Consider the following 24,824-nt stretch of genomic DNA (forward strand, 5'->3'; position numbering starts at 1 on the left):
TTTGGTCTGTTCTGGGATCTTTGCCGGAAGCAACTTGCTTGAGTTTGGATCATTGTGTTCTCTGGGCTTTTTGTTACCACACTTGCCGGGCCTAAGCACAAATTGAAAGAAAGGAAGGTCTGGTTTTTGGACCGGATTCCTCTGAAAAATTGACCAAAGTAATTGCAGAGGCTCAAATCATCATCATTACAAGAGGCACGGACAAATTCCATGATATTGTTTGCTTGATTTATTGCTTCAATCTCTAGCTCTTGAAGTTTGGTTATACCACGTATGCAACGAAATATTTTGAAAACCAGTTTGATGGGTTTTCAGATTTTTTTTTTGATTGAGTCCGGACGTCCTGAAGAACAAGTCAGACTAACCATTTTCAGATATATTTAAAATATTTCTGGAACCACCTGAGGTGGTTTCAAAAATATTTTGGAAACCAATTTGGTTTGAAAAATATTTCAAGAATCATTTGAAATGGTTTTTGGAAACCATTTGGATGCTCCTTCTCTCACGGCATGGTTTTGCCATTGGGACCTTTTTGGCAACAGAATTTGTCCACAAACCAGATTCAGACCAATTTGGTTCTGAAAACCACTTTCCAATCAATTTGGTTTTGACAACCATCCCAAAAACTTTTGGTGCACCTGTGGTGTATTTCATCTTTCCAGTGTCAATGGTAATTGGTTGGTTGTCTACATTGGAATCAAGATCAATTGGATATTCTTTGTCTCTATCTGAATCAATTATCATTTGGTCCAGCCTCCTTCACTTGTGGTTTCCTTCTGTTTTCTGACACATTTTAGAGCTTTTGTATTTGGCGGGTAAAGTAACTGTTCCTTTTTTTCTTGACGGAGCCGTTGTTGCTGAGCTTTCTGTGCCTTATTGGCCATTCAGAAGTTCCTTTTTCTTGGTTTCACTCCAGTTGGTTTTTCCCCCGTCTGGAAATCAGACTGATGTCCGGGTCGGACCGGGACCCCCAGGGGACCAATATTGGAGGACTTCCTGTTGATCTGGAAAGTCAGATCTGACTGGCCAGATTTCTGATTTTGCAGGGAAATCTAGGTCCCCAAAGACCCCCAAAGTGATCCAGAGTTCCAGATTTCAGATTTCCCTGCAAAATCTGAAATTTTAGATCTGTTCAAAAGTGATGGGAAGTCCTCCATTTCTGAAATTTTCCAGTCCCCAACAGTTGGGACTCAGGGTGTAAATGGGTTGGGCCAACCCATGACCCATTGGGTTTTGGGTTGGGTTTGGGCACATTCTTGAAGAAAATGACATGACCCAACTTGTAAAATTGTCGGGTCAGGTTTGGGCAGCCTATTTCCTAATTGGGTCAGCCTGCAACCCGACTATGACGTCTCCAACAGTCAAGTTGGGGGCTTTTGGCGCCTATGAGGTCGGGTCAACCCAAGACCCAAACCAACCCAACCCAGACCCAACCTAAAATAGTATGACATCAGGTCGGGTTTGGGCAGCATATTTTAAAATCTGCCCTGAACCAACCCAACCCGTGCTAAATGTTGGGTTGGGTTTGGGCGCTGTTTTTTGACCCAAACCCAACCCGTTTACACCCTGAGTTGGGACCATCAAAACCTCCATAAAGTAGAATGCCGTTGTAGGGACTCTTGTGGGACACTAAAAGTTTATTTGGTGAAATATACTTTGATGGGGAAATAAATTGCTAATAGGTTGAAAGGCTATTACAACTTATGGGTGGTTTGAAAGACCTGCCCCTCTAATGGTACTATGTAAATAACTAAGAGTCTTGTAATCAATATTTATAAAGATGTGGCTGATTCCAAGATAGATCTTACTTTTGTATAGTAATCTCTATTAGACCTACATACCTCAAATCACTAATCTTTCAGATCTGTTACAGCTTCTGATGATGGGGGGATAATATAATACAGTGGGATTGATTATGTAAGATAAAATTGTTGCTGATGATGGGTTGTTGATGAGAAGGTTGGTAATGATCTCTTCCTTAAACAATCAATTGATAAGGCATTTTAATCAATACTAGAGCTCCTGGTTGCTGCTGCTACTACTACTACTACTACTATTGTTTGTTATAATTGTTGATGATGAAGTTGGTAATAATCTCTTCCTTAACAATCTCTTGATAAGGCACTTTAATTACCACTAAAGCTCCCAACTACTACTATTACTACTGACTCAAACTTGACACTACCACTACCACTACCACTACCACTACCACTACCAACGGTGATCAAATCCAATACAATTCGGGTATTGGCTGACACAGTGTATTGTATTTTTTTTCAATACATACAAATTTGATACTTGAAAAGAAGATACAATACACTGTATTGTATTGAAAAAAAAAATACAGTGTACATCCCACCAATACACAGAATACGGGACTGTATTGGAAACCCAATACGCATGTATTGGACTGTATTGGATTATATTGGATTGTATTGGCAACCTGATACACCGTATTGGATTGGATCAGCCAAGCAATACAATACTGATACAATGTATTGGGACCAAAACCAATCCAATACAGATAAATACCAATACATGTATTGGATTGGTTGCAGCGTTGCCACTACCACTACCACTGTAAATAAACTAACGACTGTGACCAAACCTTCCTAGGCTGATGGGGAAAAAATCTGATGAGGGGGGGAAAGAGGCCTCCTTATATATTGAAGGGTGAGGGGATTTAGCTCCAGGGGAACTCCTTGTGAGGGCTATTTTCTGCAGGTGATATCAGTTGCACAGCAAGGTATGCATGTGTTGCACTGCCTGCCAAACAATGAGGTAATGGATTCTGCAGGAGGGGATATCAGTTGCACAGCAATATATGCAAGTGCTGCACTGCCTGCCAAACAATGAGGTAATTGATTCTGCAGGGAAACTCCTTGAACACCTTATCTGCCTGCATATGCTGCACTGCATGATATCATGTGTTGCTAGGTGACCCAAACAACCTTCCGTAACCTACCATATGCCTTCATATCCAGCTGTTCCTTCTTACATCCAGAATATTGGGGGTCAAAGCCTCTCCTCCCACCTTGCCCCTTCCTTCTTCCTCCCACCTAATTAATTCTCCCATCCATATCCCATCATACTGAATCCTAGACCCTTATAAAGTAATATACCACCCTTATAAATATAATATAACCTTATAACACTGCCTTCCTTGATACACCACACCATCCTCCCTTCCATTCCTGGTTGAGACATGTGCTCCCAATACCTTCCACCTCTTCTATTGATAACATCCCTCCACCAGCGGTGGGTAGTTACGATACGCTACGATAACCGCCGTTATCTGTGTAGTGTAACGCTTGCCGTTGCTGCGCTCAGGCGTTAGCACTACTATTAACGACTAGGTGTAACCCCGGGCCCGTATTGTAACGGGCCTGATTTTTTTGGTGTGTTACTTGCGTTACTAGTAGCGCAACGCGTTAACCACCGGTTAACGAGATAAAGAGGGGCAAATGGCCCCCTCTGGATCATATGCAGTCCGATATCTGCCCCTCTGTGCGGGCAGATATCGTAACGGATCTTAAATGCCATACATCCTGGGTGTGCAATATCGTAACGCACTTCCGTTACGGTTAACGGTAACGGTAATGAGAGAAAAACCGTTACAATATCAGTATGTTACCAATAGCCGTACCGTAACTACCCACCGTTGCCTCCACCTCCCTGCCATCCTACCTAGTCATGGTCCTCCATTCCATCCCTGGTCCCGCCATCCATCCTACATAATCCTAGTCTTCTGTTCCATGTGTGATAATAACATCCATCATCCATCTGTCCTCTCTCCCTCTGTAATGACTCCATGCCTGCCATGTACACATACACTGCTTGTATTATATATAAATTCCTCCTCTTATAATGAATGATAGCTGTATCTATGCTGTCCCAATACCTCTGCAATGTGCTTTTGGCATTGTCACACCAATGGAGCACCACACTGTGTGCAAGTGTATTTCCTCAGAATCCTTATCCTTATAAAATTTTAGAAATCAATCTCATTATAACAACATTCCTTATTAAAAGTCTTTTGTGATTTCCAATAAAAATCTAAGATAAAGTTACTATTCAAGCAACCGGCGAGATATCCTCTTGGATAATCTTCAAAGCTTATATATAGCAAAATGATAGTAGCCTATTCATCACACAGCAGCCGCTGGCACTAGTTGGAATCCTCAAGGATTCCTTGGGATATCCTTGTCAAAGGACTCCCTGTAAGATTATAGCTCCAGTGGACCAGCACTCAAAGCACAAAGTGCAGAGAGTGTTGTGAGTCACTGAAGCTGTGCAAATTGGTAAGCTGATCTGTGAAACTTTTTCCGCAGCCGCGGCAAGCGGGACTGAAATAGCTGATAGCATCAATTTGATGGATGCAGACACAGTTCATGCAAACTGCAAGATCAAAAACTCAGTGAAACTCTGTTGATTGTCATTTTTGGAAAGAATCTTGAGTAATGCCAAAGGTGAACTCTTTTAATCTGTTGAGTTTTTGACCGAAGGGCCCAAAAAAAGGGGCGGAGAAGGGGCAAGGATATTCTGGACAGTGAGAGGAGGATTTTCTCACTGGAACGGCTCAAGGGTGGAAAAAGAAGGAGAGAACCAATGGGTTGATTGCTTTGGACTAGGCTATGGTTAAATAGACTATGTACATGGCATCAACTTGTGGTTTGAGAATAATGATGAATAAAAATAATAATGAATTTGAAACTTCCCAACTCATTGTAACATTTCAAAAGGTACATTGATATCTCCATCAGAGATGTGCGCAATCTAGAGTATAAGCAGTGAACAAGGAAAGCTAACAGTCTAATCTGAGCAGGGATCAAAGTCTACAAGATCAGTAAGAAAGAAGCATGACCATGAATAAAAGACAGAACACATAGAAAGGGGGCAACATAAGTGTTGGATAGCTTTGATCTGAAAGCAAGCCCATAGAGGAGGATAAAGTAGGTGGAATGGAGGGAGAAGCAAAAGTGGAGGGTTTTTAGGGATGAGTGGAAAGACAGAAATCCAACATAGTCTAAACAACCAAATGACAAGTTGAGACTAATGTGTCAACCCTAATTCTTGCAGAGAAACCCCTAAAAGGAAGATCCCAGGCAGCCATCACACCAAGCCAAAATGGCAAAGGAAAAAGTGAGTAGCCGGTTTCCCCAAGCTAGAAAAAAAAGCAAGAAGATGGAGTAGGTCCTAAAGCCAATGGCTCTGTTCTCAGAGATAACCTGGGTGGAACCAAACTTGCGCAGCGCTTAAGCTAGGCCATAAACAAGCACAGAACTTGGGCTATGTAATAGATTACTTAGAGATAAAACACTGAAAGGAGAACAAAGCTGATTTGGGTTTGGAACTCAAACAGATCAGCCTTTTTAACTAAGACTAGTTCTCCTCTCTCAAACTCTCAACCTCATACTACTAGGCAGTGGCCAATTGAACTGCTTCCAGGTAAAAGATAATCTCCTTTTATTTCTTATCTTAAACCAAGCCTGCCTGAGCATGTAAATAGAAGTAGCTGCTAAGATTAATGGACTAAAATTTCCAGTTCTTCCAAATAGTTCACTCCCCGGGTGTAGGCTAGTTCAGGATGTCCGGTACCGGTTCCACTTTTTCCTCACCAAGTTTGGACCAATACCAGAGCGCACCTGACCTGATCATCAGAATGCACATCTTATTGTCAGAGTGCATTCTCTAAGTCTACTACATCAAACTTATCAAAGTCCCTCCAAGGGGGGCCCAAAGGGCCCTCCACAGGAGGGACTTACACCTAAGCGGTGAAAGCTGGGGTGGCAGGAGGAGAAAATCTGCCTCATTGCCAGGTCTTTCTTTTTGCATCAGTTTTAACCCCCCACCTCAAAGGTTTCCTGCATGGTGTGTTGGATCAAATGATACCTAAGAAGCATGGCTTCATTCCTATCATTTCCCCATTCCTTCAGCCCTACATTCTTACTTTTCCGGGTGCTTCAAAGACAAAAATGATTGAGGAATGCACTGGAAACCCAAGAGACCCCAAACTCACACACTCACTGATAGTTGAATGAGGTCAACATACAAAGCAAGATTTGTAGAGACTGTAAAATGAAGATGTGTCTGGTGAGAGCTGAACTCACGACCTCAGCTTTGCTGAGACACATACTAGAGTGCTGCCTTTGTCAACTAGGCTACAGACGCTTGTGGCTGCCAGCTGGGTGGTTGGTTGATAGTGCTCATGGGTTGATCCAACACCCCTCCATACTGTGGTGATACATCATGGTAGCAGACTAACAGACAACTCAACAAGATTAGCTAAGAAAACTGAACATGATGTGTAACCTTGAAGGGAAAAAAAGGATTCAAGGCTATCCAAGGGCACTTTATAGATTTACTCAACCCTCCCCCTAAGAAGGAAGTTGGATGATTTACTGCTCCGATTACAGGTTGAAGAAATTGGATAATAATTTTTTTTTTGAAAATGTGGTCCTCTCTGCAACATGGAAATCTTTTATTTGTTCATGAAAAGGGCAAAGCATGTGCTAAGTTGAGGGAGGAACTGGCAGATCACTGAAAGTTTTGGGAATTTGGCAAAACAAATCAAGTTCCTCCTGTGCCAACATTCACCCCTTGCAGGCAAGTCCCTCCTGCGGAGGTTGCGCTGCACACGACCTCGGCAAGAGGGACTGCATCAAGTTTGCTAACTATATATACTCTGTCTCAGCTTATAAGGCTGTGACCTGGGGTTTGGGTTGGGGCATGAGTGCTCAGCCCGCACCCTGAACCCCATATGCTTATAAGGAGAGATGTTCAATGGGCCTGGCTGGCCTCTGATTTCTGGACATTTCACAAGACATTCATCATGGAGCATTATGGCCCGGGTGATCAGATCAAAGGAATTTTCTGTGTGATTGCTGCTGATTTTGAGGAGAAGCTGCCAGCTTCCTCAACTGCTCTAAATCCTCAAGCTACCCCTTCTAGTACTTCAACAAAGAAGAAAGGCTTCTTTAGCACTTTGGGATACCAAACAACTGCTTCATTACAGGGCATTCATGCAGAGATTGCTTGATGTCTGATGGAGGATCCCAAACCCAAAGGCATGAAGATCCTTGACTATTGGTGTACACAACAGAAATGTTACCCCAAGGTGGCATCAATGGCACGTCAATTCCTTGCTATTCCAGCACCAAGTGCGGCCTCTGAGCGCGTGTTCTTTTCCGGAGGCCAAAGAATTGTTTCTTGGCAGCCATCTATCTGTCTTAGCACCAAGAAGCATTGAGCAGCTTTTGTGCATGAGGGACTGGTATCTGACTTTTGATGGCCCTTGTGGTTGTCTTACTACTAAGTTTCCCCTATTATTTTCATGATTTATCACACTTTTATTCCCCAGATTAACTTCTGTGAGTAGCTGGTGGCCATTTCTACTAATCAGAGCAACCAAACAGGACCCCGGAGAGCCCCTACCAAGCCGACATATGTGGCACGTATCCGGGGGACATTTTTTTGCAAAATGCTCCTGATGTAATTCAGCGGAAACATATCCAAATCAAATTTTTGTCCCAAGATGATCCTGATGTGGTCAGTATCTTTTTGGTATTTCCTAGAAACCAAAACCAAATATTTGGGTCTTGGGTTCAATCCCCACCCAAAAAAGGTTTTTTTTTGCCCCATTGTTCCCTTTAGGCCTTTATTGTTCAAAATCCTCCTTATGTACACCGTATCTAATATTCCGGGTCTAATTGGGAAAAACCCAATTTCCCCACGTATCCAAAACCCTGAATTCCAGGAATTTACATATGTCGGCTTGGTCGGGGCTGTTTCTGCCCCTTGCCCCCTCTCCCCGGGGTTCGGGGTATTCCACGAGGCCATGGCGAGCTCTGAGCCATTCCGTCCCTTGAAATCATCCGCAATGGCATCCCCCACCGCACGCTCGCCGGCGAAGAGCGCCTGGGCAGGCCTCGGCCTGCACAGCCACGTCCAGGCGAAGCTCGACCAGACCCCGTGAGCGACTAATTTCTGCAGAAACAGCACACACACACACACACACTGACCACCCCCACCCCAGCAGCCTCCGCCCAGACGACCTCCGCCGCCAGACCATCCACGCCATCCTCCACGCACACCACACCCACATCCGCATCCCCCCCGCAACCAGCACCACCCTCGTCCTCCACGCCGCCCTCCAGACAGTCCTCCGCAGCCACCCAACCCACCTCAACCACCCCTCCATCCTCCTCCTCGCCACCCACCCCGCCGCACTCCACCCCCATGCACGCGCCGCCGCCCGCCTCAGCCACTCCGCTCAGCCCGCCCAGCACGCCCCGCGCTCCCTCGACGCCGACCTCCAGCTCGCCCGCGCCCCCGGACCACGCCCGCCGATCTGCATCACCACCCTCCCCCGCGCCGGCCTGCTCCTCCAGCACAACGCCCTCCACCTCCACCCCCTCGCCATCCTCGTCCTCGACCTGCGCAGCCCGCCCGCCCTCAACCACCACTCAACCGCCGAGCTCCGCCCCCTCCTCACCGCCCTCCCCGCCCACGTCCAGCTCGTCGTCCTCCAGTCTCTCAACTCCCATCTCCCCCCCGCACTCGCCGCCCTCCTCGACCGCACCGTCGAACGCTCCATCAGGACCAACCTCCAAGCCACCCCCGACCTCTCCTCCTCCTCCTCATCCGCCGAAGCCTCATCCAGCCCCGCCCTCTCCCTCATGATCCCCTCCCCCCCCCTCGCTCACCACCACCACCACCACCACTCCCTCCCCCGGCCTCATCAACATCACAGACAGCTATCAGCACAAAGATCACCACCCCCTGCTCACATTCACCAACAGAAAACACCCCCGGCCTATCTGAAAAAAACAAAAACAACCTATTCTTGAATAACATCAATATATTCATGGTCTGACAGCAGCTGAATGCCTCTTGCTGACTGTGTAGTTCTCTCAAAAAAAAAAAAAACATTGTACTTCATAGAGCTGTACTTCTGTTGAATACTCATATCACTCAGAACGCTGTCTGTCTCTGTCTCTGTTTTTCATGGACCCATGACTCCTGCATGAAACCATCCTTCCAAGTGGAAACCCCCCCTGGCAGTCCTGAGCGCCCGTCTTCTCCCAGCCACTCGCCTCCCCTGGACAGCTTGACGAGGCTAAGATGTGAGCACTAAATTGCATGTCAACCCGTGCCTGGGTCGACTCGGGCTTGTGAAGTACAAAACACCACATAGGATGACTACGCAGGTACATGTGGGACAGATATACACAAAGACGGAGAGCAGATCAGGCGGGATGTCTCAAGAAAGCGCTGGCGTAGCTGACGCTGCTGTCTTTGGCAGTGAGGCACTTGCCAGACTGCTCGTAGCGGACGAACTGCAGCTCCTGGGCGATGGCGGGGGAGGAGGCATGGAGGGCGGCCATGGCGGCGAGCAGGAGGCCGATGGGGTGGCGGCCGCAGATCGTGTTGCGGGTCTCTTTGAGATGGCCGGCGAAGTGCGCGTGGGCGGCGGCGGGGTCGGGCAGCTCGATGGCCTCCATCGCCGCCCGGTCGAGCCGCGCGATCGACGCGTGGATCGGGAGGAGGCCTGGCGCGGCCGAGCGCGCCCCAAGCGTCTCGGCCGGCGCGCCCGTGCTCGGGTCCCGGTAGTACGTGTACGAGAAGCGCTGGCCCCTGCGCACACACAGACACACGGCCCGCGTGCGTCAGTATAACCTCCTTGCACGATCACGGGCGGGCGAGGAAAACAGCGGGCCATCTTACCAGTGGCAGAAGTCGCTCGACACCACGAAGAGGCTCTGCCGGTCGGCCAGGTAGGCCGCCAGCAGCGCGCCGTACTCGCGCTCCTCCGCGGCCCGGAGCGAGCCGACCAGGATCGGAACGATCTTGATGTCTTGGCTGATGCGTCCAAGGAGAGGCTAGCCAGCCCCTGAATCAGCGTCGGGCTTTTTTTTTTTTGGATTAAACTGGAGAAAGAATTACTGTTTACTCTTTGAAGACGTGGCGGATGTAGGGCAGATGGAGCTCGATGCTGTGCTCCTCCTCATCGGTCGTAAGGTCCATCTCGCTGAACAGGGCTGTCCCGCCCTTCAACGCTTTCAGCTCTTCGTTGACTGTGTGGAGGTAATTGTGGGTTAGCAACTCAGTCGCCCGGGGAAGAGCTGGAGGCTCGGACTGAACTCGCGGTGTCGACCGGCAGATTGCCCAACGGCGTTTCGTAGTCGGTGCATTTCGTCAGCGCACAACAGTTGAGGTAGACGTGGTGGGCCGGACCGAGGATAAAGACCCGTTTTCTAAAATCCGGGAGAGAGCGAGAGGGGAAAGAAAGAGATCAGTCTTCAGGGGGGTTTCGGTCGGGCCGGTCGCAGTGAACGTCGGTGAGCGCACATCTGAGCGGGGTCGATGAGCTTGTAAGCCCAGGCAGCCGCCCTCCCGGAGTAGGCGTACCCAGCGTGTCTGTGGACGAGGGAGGGATCAGGCTCGGCGACCGGCACACCCACCCAGCTCTGCAACGTACGGGGCGATGATGGCGCGGCAGTCTTCCAGGGGCGCGGGCATGCACACCGACATCCACGGCTCGTCAGCATCCGCACCCTCGCCGGCCGGCGTATGGGCCTCGCCCAGCCAGCGCTCCAGCTCGCCCGCCAAGCGCTCCTCTGCATCAAACGGGTCCAGAGCCGTCTTCAGCTGTGTCCAGGCCATCATACGTAGAGCGCGCTCGGACTGACTGGATGCGGGGTACCATGAGCCTGCGTGGGAGGCGGCTCGAGTCGTCATCTTCCGGGTCCTCAATCGAGTCGCAGTTCTGGTTGCGTTTGCGTGCAGTGAGCCGGCTGCGACAAGCGGGTACCGTGACATATATGCCGAGCGGGCCGGGGCGGCCCGGGCCCATCAAGAATACCCTAGCCACCTCTAGCCACCCTCAGCGCAAGGTGACCCCCCGCCCTCCTGAGTCCTTGGCCGCCATGAACATGGCAAAAGAAATACCAACCAACAGAAGTGCGAGGACGCTGGTCTTCTGTTTGTGCTGGAGAGATTCAGGGAAGAGTGGGGCTATCTCGGAGTGTCCACTCCCAGCATCCAAACCGCACAAGGCACTGCCTTGCTACTGTAGGTGCATGCGGTGAAATTCTGGCACCAGCTTGCAGCCATTGGGCTTCTACAGGCAGAGCACAACCTTGTGACCATGGTTTTATTTGCAGGCCACAGGGACGGTTCGGTCGCCAGCTTGCTTTCGGCCCCGGCATCCCCAATCGCAAACCTATAGGATTCATGAAGGGCGTCTTTCTCCGACTTCCAGGTCTGGGTTTCTTCTACCAATTTTAATGATTGACATATCTTTTATTGCCTGCAATGTTTGTCATTGAAGGCTAATTTTGACTGCTTGGATTGAATCGTGACAGTGGCCGGGTACTGTAACACTTGCACAGATTATCTCTCTGCTAGTCCGAGTCGTGGCTTGCCCTTCGACTTTTGCTTATGCACTACCTGCAGCGAGCAAAAATCCCTGTTTCCTCTCTGCAAACTGGCCAGCCCGACTGTATCCTTGGAGCATCTTGTTGTACCCAGCGGCTTTCAAAGGTTCTCCAACGAGTTTTGCCAGTTTGCGCGGTCGGAGTCAGGCCTGTAGCTGGCTGGACGCTTTGAAACCCATTAAAGGCGAGATCGATCAAGCACATTCAGCCGTACTTTCGTTTCGCGCCGGTGTGACTCGCCAGTCTTATTCAGTATTGATACCGTGAAGCTTATCTGCTGCACAAACTGGGCGCCAAGTGGTCTGGTCACGTTGAAATTCCTCCAAAGCTGCCAAGCTCCATGGACCCGGTAAAACTTATGGGAATAGTGCTGAAGATAAAGCTTATTCCTGATCGCCTGTTCCTGCAGCAGGTGTCAATGTTTTCGGTGTAACCTCAAGCCCCGCCGTTACAGATTTGGGACCATGTAGTGAACACAACCCGTGCTCTTCCTTGAAGTTAGATCTGCCCACGGCAGTGATACTTCAGCGAGTCAACTGCGACAGCTGGTCTTTCCAGTCGATACAGATTTCTTATGAAACGATTATCTGGGCATACACTTTCCAACTAGATTATCCAGCGATAGAGTCCAGCCTCAGCGGGGTCGATTCGTGGAAGAAAGCTGGTGTTTTCAGTGGTTCATGCTGTCTACAGATGTCGGATTGAGATGAGGAGATTGAAAGATGTACACATTTTGCGAAACGGTGAGAGCCGAGTCATGAAACAAAGATGCCCACCGTGCTTGCGCTTCTTGTTGTGTCAGCTTGAAGGCGGGATAAATAGCTGGGGAGTTGCGGCGGCAGTTAGCCCATCACCCAACGATAAAAGCCAACCAACTCAGAGAACCTACCGATACCTTATCAGGATTATACAGTAAATTATTAGCATTTCCGAGTCAGCTCACCCTCAGTCATGTTGGGCTTCACACAGCTCTTGATTACTCTCTACCTCCTACATCATGGCATGGTCATGGCCCACCCGCTTTCGCCCGGCGAAGCCCTTGCAAAAAGAGGGCTCGGAGGTGCGCCGCCTGCATATGCCCGCCATCGCGTTCTAACGAAGAGGATGGAAGTGTTGGGCTCGAAGGGTAGGTGAAGGTCCTTGTGACATCATTATCATCGCCTAGAATTCGCTTGATTTATGATGATCGTGGTTCTTCAATTGATTCCTTGATATAGGCACAGCGAGCGTGTTAGATTCAGGTTGGTACTACAGACCCATCTCCGTGTTTGCTTCCGTTTGTCTAGGCGAAATAAGTCCGCTGAGCCTTCTTCGTTCCTTACCTCGACATAGCTTCCCAAACAAGTGGGGCTGCGTCTCATACCGCAGACGGATTCACCAAATTAGAGGGTGAGTGCTGTTGCCTTCCTTCAAGTTATTGGAAGTAAATCCTGGAGTATTTTCAAAACACATTCTTATAATGGACTGCCCTCTACATTCATTGGCCACCAGATTCGGGAACGCCAGGTCATACTGTGGTTACACCGGAACCGCCCACCGGCCCAGCATTTGATGATCAGCAACGTGAGTTCCGCAATCAAAATTGGAGCAGTCTCCTCGGGATTGAGAAGTGCTGAGTCGACTTGAGTTTGTCCGGCCACCAGTTCCACCCCACCAGAACTTGAGGCCAGATGATAATGTGGTTACAGTTGACCCGCCCACCAATACAGCATCTCATGACCAGAACGGTGAGTCCCGCAATCAAAATCGGCCCAGTTACCTTGAAACTGATGAATTTGTTACCAGTGCCACCCCACAACAACCTAGATGGAATTGAAACCCCATACCAAGGTATACCTTCTACCTTTTTTTGTGAACCCAACCGAGATTTTGACAATATTCTGATGCGGCGTCCTTCCGAAATAATGCACATCCATAACCAGTAACACTGAAGGGTGGATTGTTACAAGCTGAAATAATTGGTCAAGCCTTCGATGAAGTAAGGAATACATTGCAGCAGATAAATGAAGAAAACAAAACCATAGAAAATACACTGCATGAGCAAATTCCAAGCAATTCCAATCCTCCAGTTGAACCTGGTCAATCACCCACTGGTGAGCCAGGTGGAGGAAATCCTCATGATGAACGTCAGTGGAAAATAATACTCTTTTGATTTGACTCCATTCAAATTGTTTTTTGACTCCAAACCTTGGCGATTGTCTTCCGCACAAAAGGCGTTCCAACCATGGGCAATGATGCCAGAGGTGGTGGAAAAGGTTCCAAAGACCAACCTTCTGGGGGTGAGTCACAAAAAATTATACCCACTTGATCTCTTGATGACTCATTTTCGCTGCCCATCCGTTCAAAACGGTTTTCGCAACCGAGATGCTGACAATCTTTGAATGTGACGCGATTTGAAATTTGTAGAAGATCAAACCAATGCAGCGGGGGATGAAAATGTCGAACCTTCCGGAGGTGAGTGGCAAACATTAAAACCTGCTGGCTTGGATTTATTAGGTTTTTTCCCTTCCTGATTGTTGAAAATGGTTTCTGATTTGTAGAACCAACAGGAGATGCAAGTGACTCTCGTCAGGAACCACCGCAGGCCTCTGGGGATGGCCAGACACACGGTCAATCTGACAGAGATTTTCAACAAGAGAATCCTGGAAGGGAACCTTCTCATCTGGAGATCCCAGAAGAAGCAGAAGAAGAATTAAGGAAAGCTCGTCAAAAACCAAAGGATGAAGCAATCCGGAAGAGAGCACAAGAGAAAGCGGAAAGAATGAGGAAACAACAACAGGAGCAAAATTTCAAACCTCCATCAAAACCAGTTCAATCGACCACAGGTGAATCAGGTGTAGAAGATCCTCAAAATGGCCGTAAGTGGAGGATAATTTTGTTTCAATTTGATACAATCGTAACTGTATGTTGACTTCAATTCATAAATATTTTACAATTCCGCGCAAAAGGGGGTCCAACCACGGATGATAATCCGACAGGGGATGGCAGTAGTTCCAATGACCAACCTTCTGGGGGTGAGTCACAATAATTGAAACCTACTTAATCTTTTGATGACTCTTCTTCCCTGAACACCTTTTGAAAATTTTCGTTGATTCGTAGGCTCCGAAGGAAGTGCAAGTGGCCCTCTCAAAACAGAACAGCAGGACTCCAGGGCTCAAAATAATCAAAACAACTCCGACAACGAAGATCTTCTTCCTTCAAGCGAATTCGTAAAAGGTATTTTGAAAAAGCAACAAGAAGAAAAAAAGAAAGCTGAGGAGCTGAAGAGACAACAAGCCCAAAAGTTAAAAGAGTTGGAAGAGCAACGCCGAAGAGAAAACCCTTTGGATCGACCAGAGCAATCAACCATGGGGAACCCAAGTGCAGGAAATACTCAAGGTAAAGGTAAGTGTAAAACTTCTTTTGTTATGAATTCAACTCAATTATTTGTTACATTTTAATTTTTCTCTTCCACTTACAAGGGGATCCAAATGTGGATGATCCCACTTCAGGGACTGGAAGTGGATCCAATTCCCAGCCTTCTGGCGGTAAGTCAATTTATACCCACTTGATTTGTTGTTGACTTCTTTTACCTGGCCGCTTGTTGAAATTTTTCGTGGATTTTTATGCTCAAAAGGAGGTGAAAGTAGTCGTCAGAACACAAGCCAGCAGGGCTCCAGTACACAAAATAATCAAAATAACTCCGGCAACAGAAACCAACCTGAGAGCGATGCGCAACGAAAAACACGAGAGGATCAGGAAAGAAAAAGTAGACAGCAAGCTGAGGAGGAAAATAAGAAGAGAGAAGAAGCCCGGTTAGCAAGAGAGAGAAGAGAAGCTGAGATCAGACGGGAAAAGGAGGAGAGGAAATTAAAAGAAGAAGCTGAGAGAAAGAGACAGCAAGAGCAAGAAGAAGCCGAAAGAAGACAACAACAGGAAACAGAACAGGCCGAAAGAAGAAGACAACAAGAGGGGAATGGAAATCAAAATGGTATGCTTATACATTACTTTTACCTTATTACCTATAATAGTTATCCTCTTGCTTCAAGACTGGAATAGTTTTTTACTGAAGTTTGATTTATATCTCCAGGCAACCAGCACACAGAAATTCCACATGAGGAAAGTGCTCGTGATGGAAATCCCACAGCTAGCACTGAACCACATGCAACAAGCCATGTTGAAGGAGATAGTGGAAAAGTCCCTCCAACTACCAAAGAAAATGAAATCGACGCGGAAGCTGGGAACAAACTCCGAGAAGCAAATCAAAAGCATGGAGAACAGAAACCAAAAGGTTTCTTTCTGTCTGCTTTGCACAAATTAGTGGAGAAGTTCAAAATGATGTGCAATAGGTTGATGAACTTCCTGTGCAGGCGGAAAAAAAGCTCTCTCAATCCAAGCGATAAGATGAACAATGTGCTCTGTAAAGATGAACCCTACAACCCGTCTAATGAGTCTGCGGACATCAAAGCTGCCAGAGAAGCTGAACAAGGTAAACTCCGCCCTAAAGAAGCAAATGCAAATGAGAGGGACCCGCTTTATGTTATCCCAGATCGTGAAGCCAAGCCTAACTAGGCTGCCCTGGAATTCCTTCTCCAGAATCCCATACCCTGTAGGGAACTAACAATTATTAGGATTGAAACCTCACTGGTATTTCAAGTTTAAAAACAGATGTTTTTCACTCATTCAGTTTAGATTCCCTCTTCATTCTCAAATCCACCATTTTTGCTTAAAAGTCAAGTTTGATGCTATTTCTGGCTCCTATTCTAGATAAATTCGATGAATGACCAAAACCTCTGTTTTTACTTGATCTTAGGTTGAGAGTTCAAATATTTTCTTTGGTCACAATTTCCATCATTTTTTGCTGAGTTGTAGTTTCACATTGATATCCATTCTCTCATTTTCTGCCCTTCTTTCTTTATAAATCTTCACATAAATTGGGTTGTGATTTTTCTCTGTGGCCATTTTTGTTACATACTGTCAGGTTTGGAACAGAAAGGGCTTTCTTCTTCAAATAAGCAAAACATTTGTCATGAATCTAAATTCTTTAGGTCAAAGATACCATTCTTAAAAAATAAAAAATAAAATTGAGAAGAAATGATCTCATGATAAAAATCCCTTCCAATTGCCAAGGAACATTTGAGGTGAATAGATGTGAAGCTTATTCCAGTCATTATTCAAACCATACATCCAATACCAAGTTGTGTAATTGGGCCTCCCTATGATAATAAAAGGGGAAAATTTGTCTCAAGTGGAGTACTTTTGGTTTATCACTGGACTTGAAAAATATGTTACTCAAAATCACCTGCCTCACATTGCTCACAAACTTTGCCTGGTCCACTACAAGAAGAAGTTGTGTAACTAATTCCAGTTGACATTCAATATAGTCCAGAATAATTGCTGTTGTAACTCTACCCCATTGTACCACAATGTTTATTTGCACAGTCACTGTGCAACATGCACATCAACTGTGCATTGAAGCTTGTTTGAGTTAACCTTAGATAAATTTCAAAGAATACCACCAGCTGCCTCAGAGTTCCTGCATGTTAAATGGTGGCAGTTGCTTGAATTTTTCTTCTAGTGGTGAGATCTTGAAACTTGGATTTTCATACTCATTCCTTGTTCCCCATAATTGTTTCTCACTCACTCTTCTCCATGATTCTTTTTGTGTTTCATTCAGATAAGATCTTTAATCTATTAATAGCATCTCCATTATGGTATTTCTTGACTCACAGTCATGTCATTTACTCCCTGGCTTGTATTCTCAGACCCCTGTCTAGGAGGGGCTGATTTTCTCTCCTGTGATTTCCTGGATTTAGATACTTCATTTTGTTTTTTTACAAAATCTAAATTAAGCTGATAGAGCAGAATAGCTCAGAGTCTTGCTAAAAATACCACATCCAATCCCAAGAAAAACAAAAAAACCAAATGGTAATGTTGATCTGAAAACTTCCATTTGTGGTGGCACAAAATGTCTCCCAGAGAATCCCAGACTGTTTTTCCCAGGAATGAAAAGTGAGAAGCCATCCAGAAGAGGCCTTCCAGATGTCTAAAAATTATGTGAGTTTTTTTTTATTTATAATTTTCAAGTCTTATTTCCAAGCTCTCCAATCAAATGCAACCCACAAAGTAGGAATTAATTTCTATCAGCCCTGAACCAAAGGGGATGGGACTTTCATCTATGCAGTAGTATTGGCCCTCATTGCTAGTATGTATTACCAACTATTGCACCAAGTATGATTTTTTACTCCCAGGACTAGTTGCGTTGGGAAGTCAAAGCCCTTTAGAATGATGCAAAATTCTGAACTAAATGGTTTACCTACGAGTGGCAATCTCACAACACTCTGTAACAAACCACCAACCTCAAGTATTGAAAAACTCATTTTGAAGCTCTAAATTTCCAGTTCATTACAGTGATTGTGATTCTCAATTGGCCATCTGCGCAAAAAAAAATTGTAATGTGTTTTTGGTCCTTTGTTGTTAAAGTAAAGTGTGTAGTACTACAGTATCTGCTTGTTAGAAGATTGTAAGAAGAGAATAGAATGCTTGGTGGATTTAGTAAGACAAAATCTAAAGATTGGGGAATTGGTACAAATGCGAATGGTATTGAAAAGTAATGTACACCCGGAATACTATTTGCTTTTAGGACAGCGAAGCCCGTCGACACAAATCACGTTGGGATCATTGTCGTGGTAGCTCACAGACAGAGACTTGGGCCATGGTTTACACTTCATTGTACGCTCTTTGGCGCTCTCAGCCTTCCCGCAAGAGCAGCCTGAGACTGCTTGGTAGTAATTGTTTTCAATTCCAGCATCTCGTTGGAACAGGCCTTGCTCCATGACTCCTAGTTTCTCGCCTGAATTCTTGTCACAAATGGCAGTCTAAAGATGTTTGTTAGAGTAAAGATTGAGTATCAAATCAGTGTCACATTATGGCCAGCTCACTTCTAAGCTGAAGGAGCTCGTCAAAACTAGCTCAAGTCGAAGAAATATTATTCGGGTAGCTCAAACACACCTGTTGGGTGCCCTTCTCCAAGGTGGCGATATCGTAGCCTTTGAGCAAACTCAGATACTCCTTTGAAATCTGCGGGCATTCTGCTTTGCCCTCCTCATTTCTTCCTGTTGCGCACATCATAGGTTTGTCTGGGGGTTGCTGGGCGATAGCTGGCCAAAGATTTTCTACGCATGATAGGTAGATATTATCATCTCCGGCTCTATTACAGTAGCATTCCCCCCCTTGTGATTTCTGGTGAGAGCTGAACTCACGACCTCAGCTTTGCTGAGACACATACTAGAGTGCTGCCTTTGTCAACTAGGCTACAGACGCTTGTGGCTGCCAGCTGGGTGGTTGGTTGATAGTGCTCATGGGTTGATCCAACACCCCTCCATACTGTGGTGATACATCATGGTAGCAGACTAACAGACAACTCAACAAGATTAGCTAAGAAAACTGAACATGATGTGTAACCTTGAAGGGAAAAAAAGGATTCAAGGCTATCCAAGGGCACTTTATAGATTTACTCAACCCTCCCCCTAAGAAGGAAGTTGGATGATTTACTGCTCCGATTACAGGTTGAAGAAATTGGATAATAATTTTTTTTTTGAAAATGTGGTCCTCTCTGCAACATGGAAATCTTTTATTTGTTCATGAAAAGGGCAAAGCATGTGCTAAGTTGAGGGAGGAACTGGCAGATCACTGAAAGTTTTGGGAATTTGGCAAAACAAATCAAGTTCCTCCTGTGCCAACATTCACCCCTTGCAGGCAAGTCCCTCCTGCGGAGGTTGCGCTGCACACGACCTCGGCAAGAGGGACTGCATCAAGTTTGCTAACTATATATACTCTGTCTCAGCTTATAAGGCTGTGACCTGGGGTTTGGGTTGGGGCATGAGTGCTCAGCCCGCACCCTGAACCCCATATGCTTATAAGGAGAGATGTTCAATGGGCCTGGCTGGCCTCTGATTTCTGGACATTTCACAAGACATTCATCATGGAGCATTATGGCCCGGGTGATCAGATCAAAGGAATTTTCTGTGTGATTGCTGCTGATTTTGAGGAGAAGCTGCCAGCTTCCTCAACTGCTCTAAATCCTCAAGCTACCCCTTCTAGTACTTCAACAAAGAAGAAAGGCTTCTTTAGCACTTTGGGATACCAAACAACTGCTTCATTACAGGGCATTCATGCAGAGATTGCTTGATGTCTGATGGAGGATCCCAAACCCAAAGGCATGAAGATCCTTGACTATTGGTGTACACAACAGAAATGTTACCCCAAGGTGGCATCAATGGCACGTCAATTCCTTGCTATTCCAGCACCAAGTGCGGCCTCTGAGCGCGTGTTCTTTTCCGGAGGCCAAAGAATTGTTTCTTGGCAGCCATCTATCTGTCTTAGCACCAAGAAGCATTGAGCAGCTTTTGTGCATGAGGGACTGGTATCTGACTTTTGATGGCCCTTGTGGTTGTCTTACTACTAAGTTTCCCCTATTATTTTCATGATTTATCACACTTTTATTCCCCAGATTAACTTCTGTGAGTAGCTGGTGGCCATTTCTACTAATCAGAGCAACCAAACAGGACCCCGGAGAGCCCCTACCAAGCCGACATATGTGGCACGTATCCGGGGGACATTTTTTTGCAAAATGCTCCTGATGTAATTCAGCGGAAACGTATCCAAATCAAATTTTTGTCCCAAGATGATCCTGATGTGGTCAGTATCTTTTTGGCATTTCCTAGAAACCAAAACCAAATATTTGGGTCTTGGGTTCAATTCCCACCCAAAAAAGGTTTTTTTTTGCCCCATTGTTCCCTTTAGGCCTTTATTGTTCAAAATCCTCCTTATGTACACCGTATCTAATATTCCGGGTCTAATTGGGAAAAACCCAATTTCCCCACGTATCCAAAACCCTGAATTCCAGGAATTTACATATGTCGGCTTGGTCGGGGCTGTTTCTGCCCCTTGCCCCCTCTCCCCGGGGTTCGGGGTATTCCACGAGGCCATGGCGAGCTCTGAGCCATTCCGTCCCTTGAAATCATCCGCAATGGCATCCCCCACCGCACGCTCGCCGGCGAAGAGCGCCTGGGCAGGCCTCGGCCTGCACAGCCACGTCCAGGCGAAGCTCGACCAGACCCCGTGAGCGACTAATTTCTGCAGAAACAGCACACACACACACACACACTGACCACCCCCACCCCAGCAGCCTCCGCCCAGACGACCTCCGCCGCCAGACCATCCACGCCATCCTCCACGCACACCACACCCACATCCGCATCCCCCCCGCAACCAGCACCACCCTCGTCCTCCACGCCGCCCTCCAGACAGTCCTCCGCAGCCACCCAACCCACCTCAACCACCCCTCCATCCTCCTCCTCGCCACCCACCCCGCCGCACTCCACCCCCATGCACGCGCCGCCGCCCGCCTCAGCCACTCCGCTCAGCCCGCCCAGCACGCCCCGCGCTCCCTCGACGCCGACCTCCAGCTCGCCCGCGCCCCCGGACCACGCCCGCCGATCTGCATCACCACCCTCCCCCGCGCCGGCCTGCTCCTCCAGCACAACGCCCTCCACCTCCACCCCCTCGCCATCCTCGTCCTCGACCTGCGCAGCCCGCCCGCCCTCAACCACCACTCAACCGCCGAGCTCCGCCCCCTCCTCACCGCCCTCCCCGCCCACGTCCAGCTCGTCGTCCTCCAGTCTCTCAACTCCCATCTCCCCCCCGCACTCGCCGCCCTCCTCGACCGCACCGTCGAACGCTCCATCAGGACCAACCTCCAAGCCACCCCCGACCTCTCCTCCTCCTCCTCATCCGCCGAAGCCTCATCCAGCCCCGCCCTCTCCCTCATGATCCCCTCCCCCCCCCTCGCTCACCACCACCACCACCACCACTCCCTCCCCCGGCCTCATCAACATCACAGACAGCTATCAGCACAAAGATCACCACCCCCTGCTCACATTCACCAACAGAAAACACCCCCGGCCTATCTGAAAAAAACAAAAACAACCTATTCTTGAATAACATCAATATATTCATGGTCTGACAGCAGCTGAATGCCTCTTGCTGACTGTGTAGTTCTCTCAAAAAAAAAAAAAACATTGTACTTCATAGAGCTGTACTTCTGTTGAATACTCATATCACTCAGAACGCTGTCTGTCTCTGTCTCTGTTTTTCATGGACCCATGACTCCTGCATGAAACCATCCTTCCAAGTGGAAACCCCCCTGGCAGTCCTGAGCGCCCGTCTTCTCCCAGCCACTCGCCTCCCCTGGACAGCTTGACGAGGCTAAGATGTGAGCACTAAATTGCATGTCAACCCGTGCCTGGGTCGACTCGGGCTTGTGAAGTACAAAACACCACATAGGATGACTACGCAGGTACATGTGGGACAGATATACACAAAGACGGAGAGCAGATCAGGCGGGATGTCTCAAGAAAGCGCTGGCGTAGCTGACGCTGCTGTCTTTGGCAGTGAGGCACTTGCCAGACTGCTCGTAGCGGACGAACTGCAGCTCCTGGGCGATGGCGGGGGAGGAGGCATGGAGGGCGGCCATGGCGGCGAGCAGGAGGCCGATGGGGTGGCGGCCGCAGATCGTGTTGCGGGTCTCTTTGAGATGGCCGGCGAAGTGCGCGTGGGCGGCGGCGGGGTCGGGCAGCTCGATGGCCTCCATCGCCGCCCGGTCGAGCCGCGCGATCGACGCGTGGATCGGGAGGAGGCCTGGCGCGGCCGAGCGCGCCCCAAGCGTCTCGGCCGGCGCGCCCGTGCTCGGGTCCCGGTAGTACGTGTACGAGAAGCGCTGGCCCCTGCGCACACACAGACACACGGCCCGCGTGCGTCAGTATAACCTCCTTGCACGATCACGGGCGGGCGAGGAAAACAGCGGGCCATCTTACCAGTGGCAGAAGTCGCTCGACACCACGAAGAGGCTCTGCCGGTCGGCCAGGTAGGCCGCCAGCAGCGCGCCGTACTCGCGCTCCTCCGCGGCCCGGAGCGAGCCGACCAGGATCGGAACGATCTTGATGTCTTGGCTGATGCGTCCAAGGAGAGGCTAGCCAGCCCCTGAATCAGCGTCGGGCTTTTTTTTTTTTGGATTAAACTGGAGAAAGAATTACTGTTTACTCTTTGAAGACGTGGCGGATGTAGGGCAGATGGAGCTCGATGCTGTGCTCCTCCTCATCGGTCGTAAGGTCCATCTCGCTGAACAGGGCTGTCCCGCCCTTCAACGCTTTCAGCTCTTCGTTGACTGTGTGGAGGTAATTGTGGGTTAGCAACTCAGTCGCCCGGGGAAGAGCTGGAGGCTCGGACTGAACTCGCGGTGTCGACCGGCAGATTGCCCAACGGCGTTTCGTAGTCGGTGCATTTCGTCAGCGCACAACAGTTGAGGTAGACGTGGTGGGCCGGACCGAGGATAAAGACCCGTTTTCTAAAATCCGGGAGAGAGCGAGAGGGGAAAGAAAGAGATCAGTCTTCAGGGGGGTTTCGGTCGGGCCGGTCGCAGTGAACGTCGGTGAGCGCACATCTGAGCGGGGTCGATGAGCTTGTAAGCCCAGGCAGCCGCCCTCCCGGAGTAGGCGTACCCAGCGTGTCTGTGGACGAGGGAGGGATCAGGCTCGGCGACCGGCACACCCACCCAGCTCTGCAACGTACGGGGCGATGATGGCGCGGCAGTCTTCCAGGGGCGCGGGCATGCACACCGACATCCACGGCTCGTCAGCATCCGCACCCTCGCCGGCCGGCGTATGGGCCTCGCCCAGCCAGCGCTCCAGCTCGCCCGCCAAGCGCTCCTCTGCATCAAACGGGTCCAGAGCCGTCTTCAGCTGTGTCCAGGCCATCATACGTAGAGCGCGCTCGGACTGACTGGATGCGGGGTACCATGAGCCTGCGTGGGAGGCGGCTCGAGTCGTCATCTTCCGGGTCCTCAATCGAGTCGCAGTTCTGGTTGCGTTTGCGTGCAGTGAGCCGGCTGCGACAAGCGGGTACCGTGACATATATGCCGAGCGGGCCGGGGCGGCCCGGGCCCATCAAGAATACCCTAGCCACCTCTAGCCACCCTCAGCGCAAGGTGACCCCCCGCCCTCCTGAGTCCTTGGCCGCCATGAACATGGCAAAAGAAATACCAACCAACAGAAGTGCGAGGACGCTGGTCTTCTGTTTGTGCTGGAGAGATTCAGGGAAGAGTGGGGCTATCTCGGAGTGTCCACTCCCAGCATCCAAACCGCACAAGGCACTGCCTTGCTACTGTAGGTGCATGCGGTGAAATTCTGGCACCAGCTTGCAGCCATTGGGCTTCTACAGGCAGAGCACAACCTTGTGACCATGGTTTTATTTGCAGGCCACAGGGACGGTTCGGTCGCCAGCTTGCTTTCGGCCCCGGCATCCCCAATCGCAAACCTATAGGATTCATGAAGGGCGTCTTTCTCCGACTTCCAGGTCTGGGTTTCTTCTACCAATTTTAATGATTGACATATCTTTTATTGCCTGCAATGTTTGTCATTGAAGGCTAATTTTGACTGCTTGGATTGAATCGTGACAGTGGCCGGGTACTGTAACACTTGCACAGATTATCTCTCTGCTAGTCCGAGTCGTGGCTTGCCCTTCGACTTTTGCTTATGCACTACCTGCAGCGAGCAAAAATCCCTGTTTCCTCTCTGCAAACTGGCCAGCCCGACTGTATCCTTGGAGCATCTTGTTGTACCCAGCGGCTTTCAAAGGTTCTCCAACGAGTTTTGCCAGTTTGCGCGGTCGGAGTCAGGCCTGTAGCTGGCTGGACGCTTTGAAACCCATTAAAGGCGAGATCGATCAAGCACATTCAGCCGTACTTTCGTTTCGCGCCGGTGTGACTCGCCAGTCTTATTCAGTATTGATACCGTGAAGCTTATCTGCTGCACAAACTGGGCGCCAAGTGGTCTGGTCACGTTGAAATTCCTCCAAAGCTGCCAAGCTCCATGGACCCGGTAAAACTTATGGGAATAGTGCTGAAGATAAAGCTTATTCCTGATCGCCTGTTCCTGCAGCAGGTGTCAATGTTTTCGGTGTAACCTCAAGCCCCGCCGTTACAGATTTGGGACCATGTAGTGAACACAACCCGTGCTCTTCCTTGAAGTTAGATCTGCCCACGGCAGTGATACTTCAGCGAGTCAACTGCGACAGCTGGTCTTTCCAGTCGATACAGATTTCTTATGAAACGATTATCTGGGCATACACTTTCCAACTAGATTATCCAGCGATAGAGTCCAGCCTCAGCGGGGTCGATTCGTGGAAGAAAGCTGGTGTTTTCAGTGGTTCATGCTGTCTACAGATGTCGGATTGAGATGAGGAGATTGAAAGATGTACACATTTTGCGAAACGGTGAGAGCCGAGTCATGAAACAAAGATGCCCACCGTGCTTGCGCTTCTTGTTGTGTCAGCTTGAAGGCGGGATAA

General features: G+C 48.6%; 6 protein-coding genes across 6 annotated transcripts; 3 read left to right on the forward strand and 3 right to left on the reverse strand.

The window, feature by feature from the left end:
• Nucleotides 1–7,879: 7,879 nt before the first annotated feature.
• PtA15_3A114 (uncharacterized protein) lies at nt 7,880–8,849 on the forward strand (the record flags this gene model as incomplete). Its single annotated transcript, XM_053167050.1, has 2 exons — nt 7,880–7,971; nt 8,039–8,849. 2 exons carry the CDS (start codon nt 7,880–7,882, stop codon nt 8,847–8,849), a joined length of 903 nt encoding a protein of 300 aa, XP_053018305.1.
• A 399-nt stretch (nt 8,850–9,248) lies between these two features.
• Nucleotides 9,249–10,821, reverse strand: PtA15_3A115 (uncharacterized protein; the record flags this gene model as incomplete). The annotated part of the gene is made up of 6 exons (XM_053167051.1): nt 9,249–9,636; nt 9,727–9,861; nt 9,953–10,076; nt 10,144–10,256; nt 10,351–10,419; nt 10,481–10,821. The coding sequence occupies 6 exons, from the start codon at nt 10,819–10,821 to the stop codon at nt 9,249–9,251; spliced, it is 1,170 nt and encodes a 389-aa protein (XP_053018306.1).
• A 1,625-nt stretch (nt 10,822–12,446) lies between these two features.
• PtA15_3A116 (uncharacterized protein) lies at nt 12,447–15,989 on the forward strand (the record flags this gene model as incomplete). Its single annotated transcript, XM_053167052.1, has 18 exons — nt 12,447–12,564; nt 12,656–12,679; nt 12,771–12,827; nt 12,930–13,001; nt 13,082–13,165; nt 13,245–13,268; nt 13,361–13,416; nt 13,508–13,564; nt 13,652–13,717; nt 13,845–13,892; nt 13,979–14,047; nt 14,158–14,296; nt 14,387–14,452; nt 14,538–14,822; nt 14,900–14,965; nt 15,055–15,408; nt 15,508–15,718; nt 15,788–15,989. The coding sequence occupies 18 exons, from the start codon at nt 12,447–12,449 to the stop codon at nt 15,987–15,989; spliced, it is 1,998 nt and encodes a 665-aa protein (XP_053018307.1).
• Nucleotides 15,990–18,046: 2,057 nt separating this feature from the next.
• On the reverse strand, nt 18,047–18,548 carry PtA15_3A117 (uncharacterized protein; the record flags this gene model as incomplete). The annotated part of the gene is made up of 2 exons (XM_053167053.1): nt 18,047–18,295; nt 18,429–18,548. 2 exons carry the CDS (start codon nt 18,546–18,548, stop codon nt 18,047–18,049), a joined length of 369 nt encoding a protein of 122 aa, XP_053018308.1.
• Nucleotides 18,549–20,448: 1,900 nt separating this feature from the next.
• On the forward strand, nt 20,449–21,418 carry PtA15_3A118 (uncharacterized protein; the record flags this gene model as incomplete). The annotated part of the gene is made up of 2 exons (XM_053167054.1): nt 20,449–20,540; nt 20,605–21,418. 2 exons carry the CDS (start codon nt 20,449–20,451, stop codon nt 21,416–21,418), a joined length of 906 nt encoding a protein of 301 aa, XP_053018309.1.
• A 398-nt stretch (nt 21,419–21,816) lies between these two features.
• Nucleotides 21,817–23,389, reverse strand: PtA15_3A119 (uncharacterized protein; the record flags this gene model as incomplete). The annotated part of the gene is made up of 7 exons (XM_053167055.1): nt 21,817–22,204; nt 22,295–22,429; nt 22,521–22,644; nt 22,712–22,824; nt 22,919–22,987; nt 23,049–23,187; nt 23,260–23,389. 7 exons carry the CDS (start codon nt 23,387–23,389, stop codon nt 21,817–21,819), a joined length of 1,098 nt encoding a protein of 365 aa, XP_053018310.1.
• Nucleotides 23,390–24,824: the final 1,435 nt, after the last annotated feature.

The sequence above is a fragment of the Puccinia triticina genome, chromosome 3A, assembly GCF_026914185.1.
Source record: "Puccinia triticina chromosome 3A, complete sequence".
Taxonomy (NCBI): Eukaryota; Fungi; Basidiomycota; class Pucciniomycetes; order Pucciniales; family Pucciniaceae; genus Puccinia; species Puccinia triticina.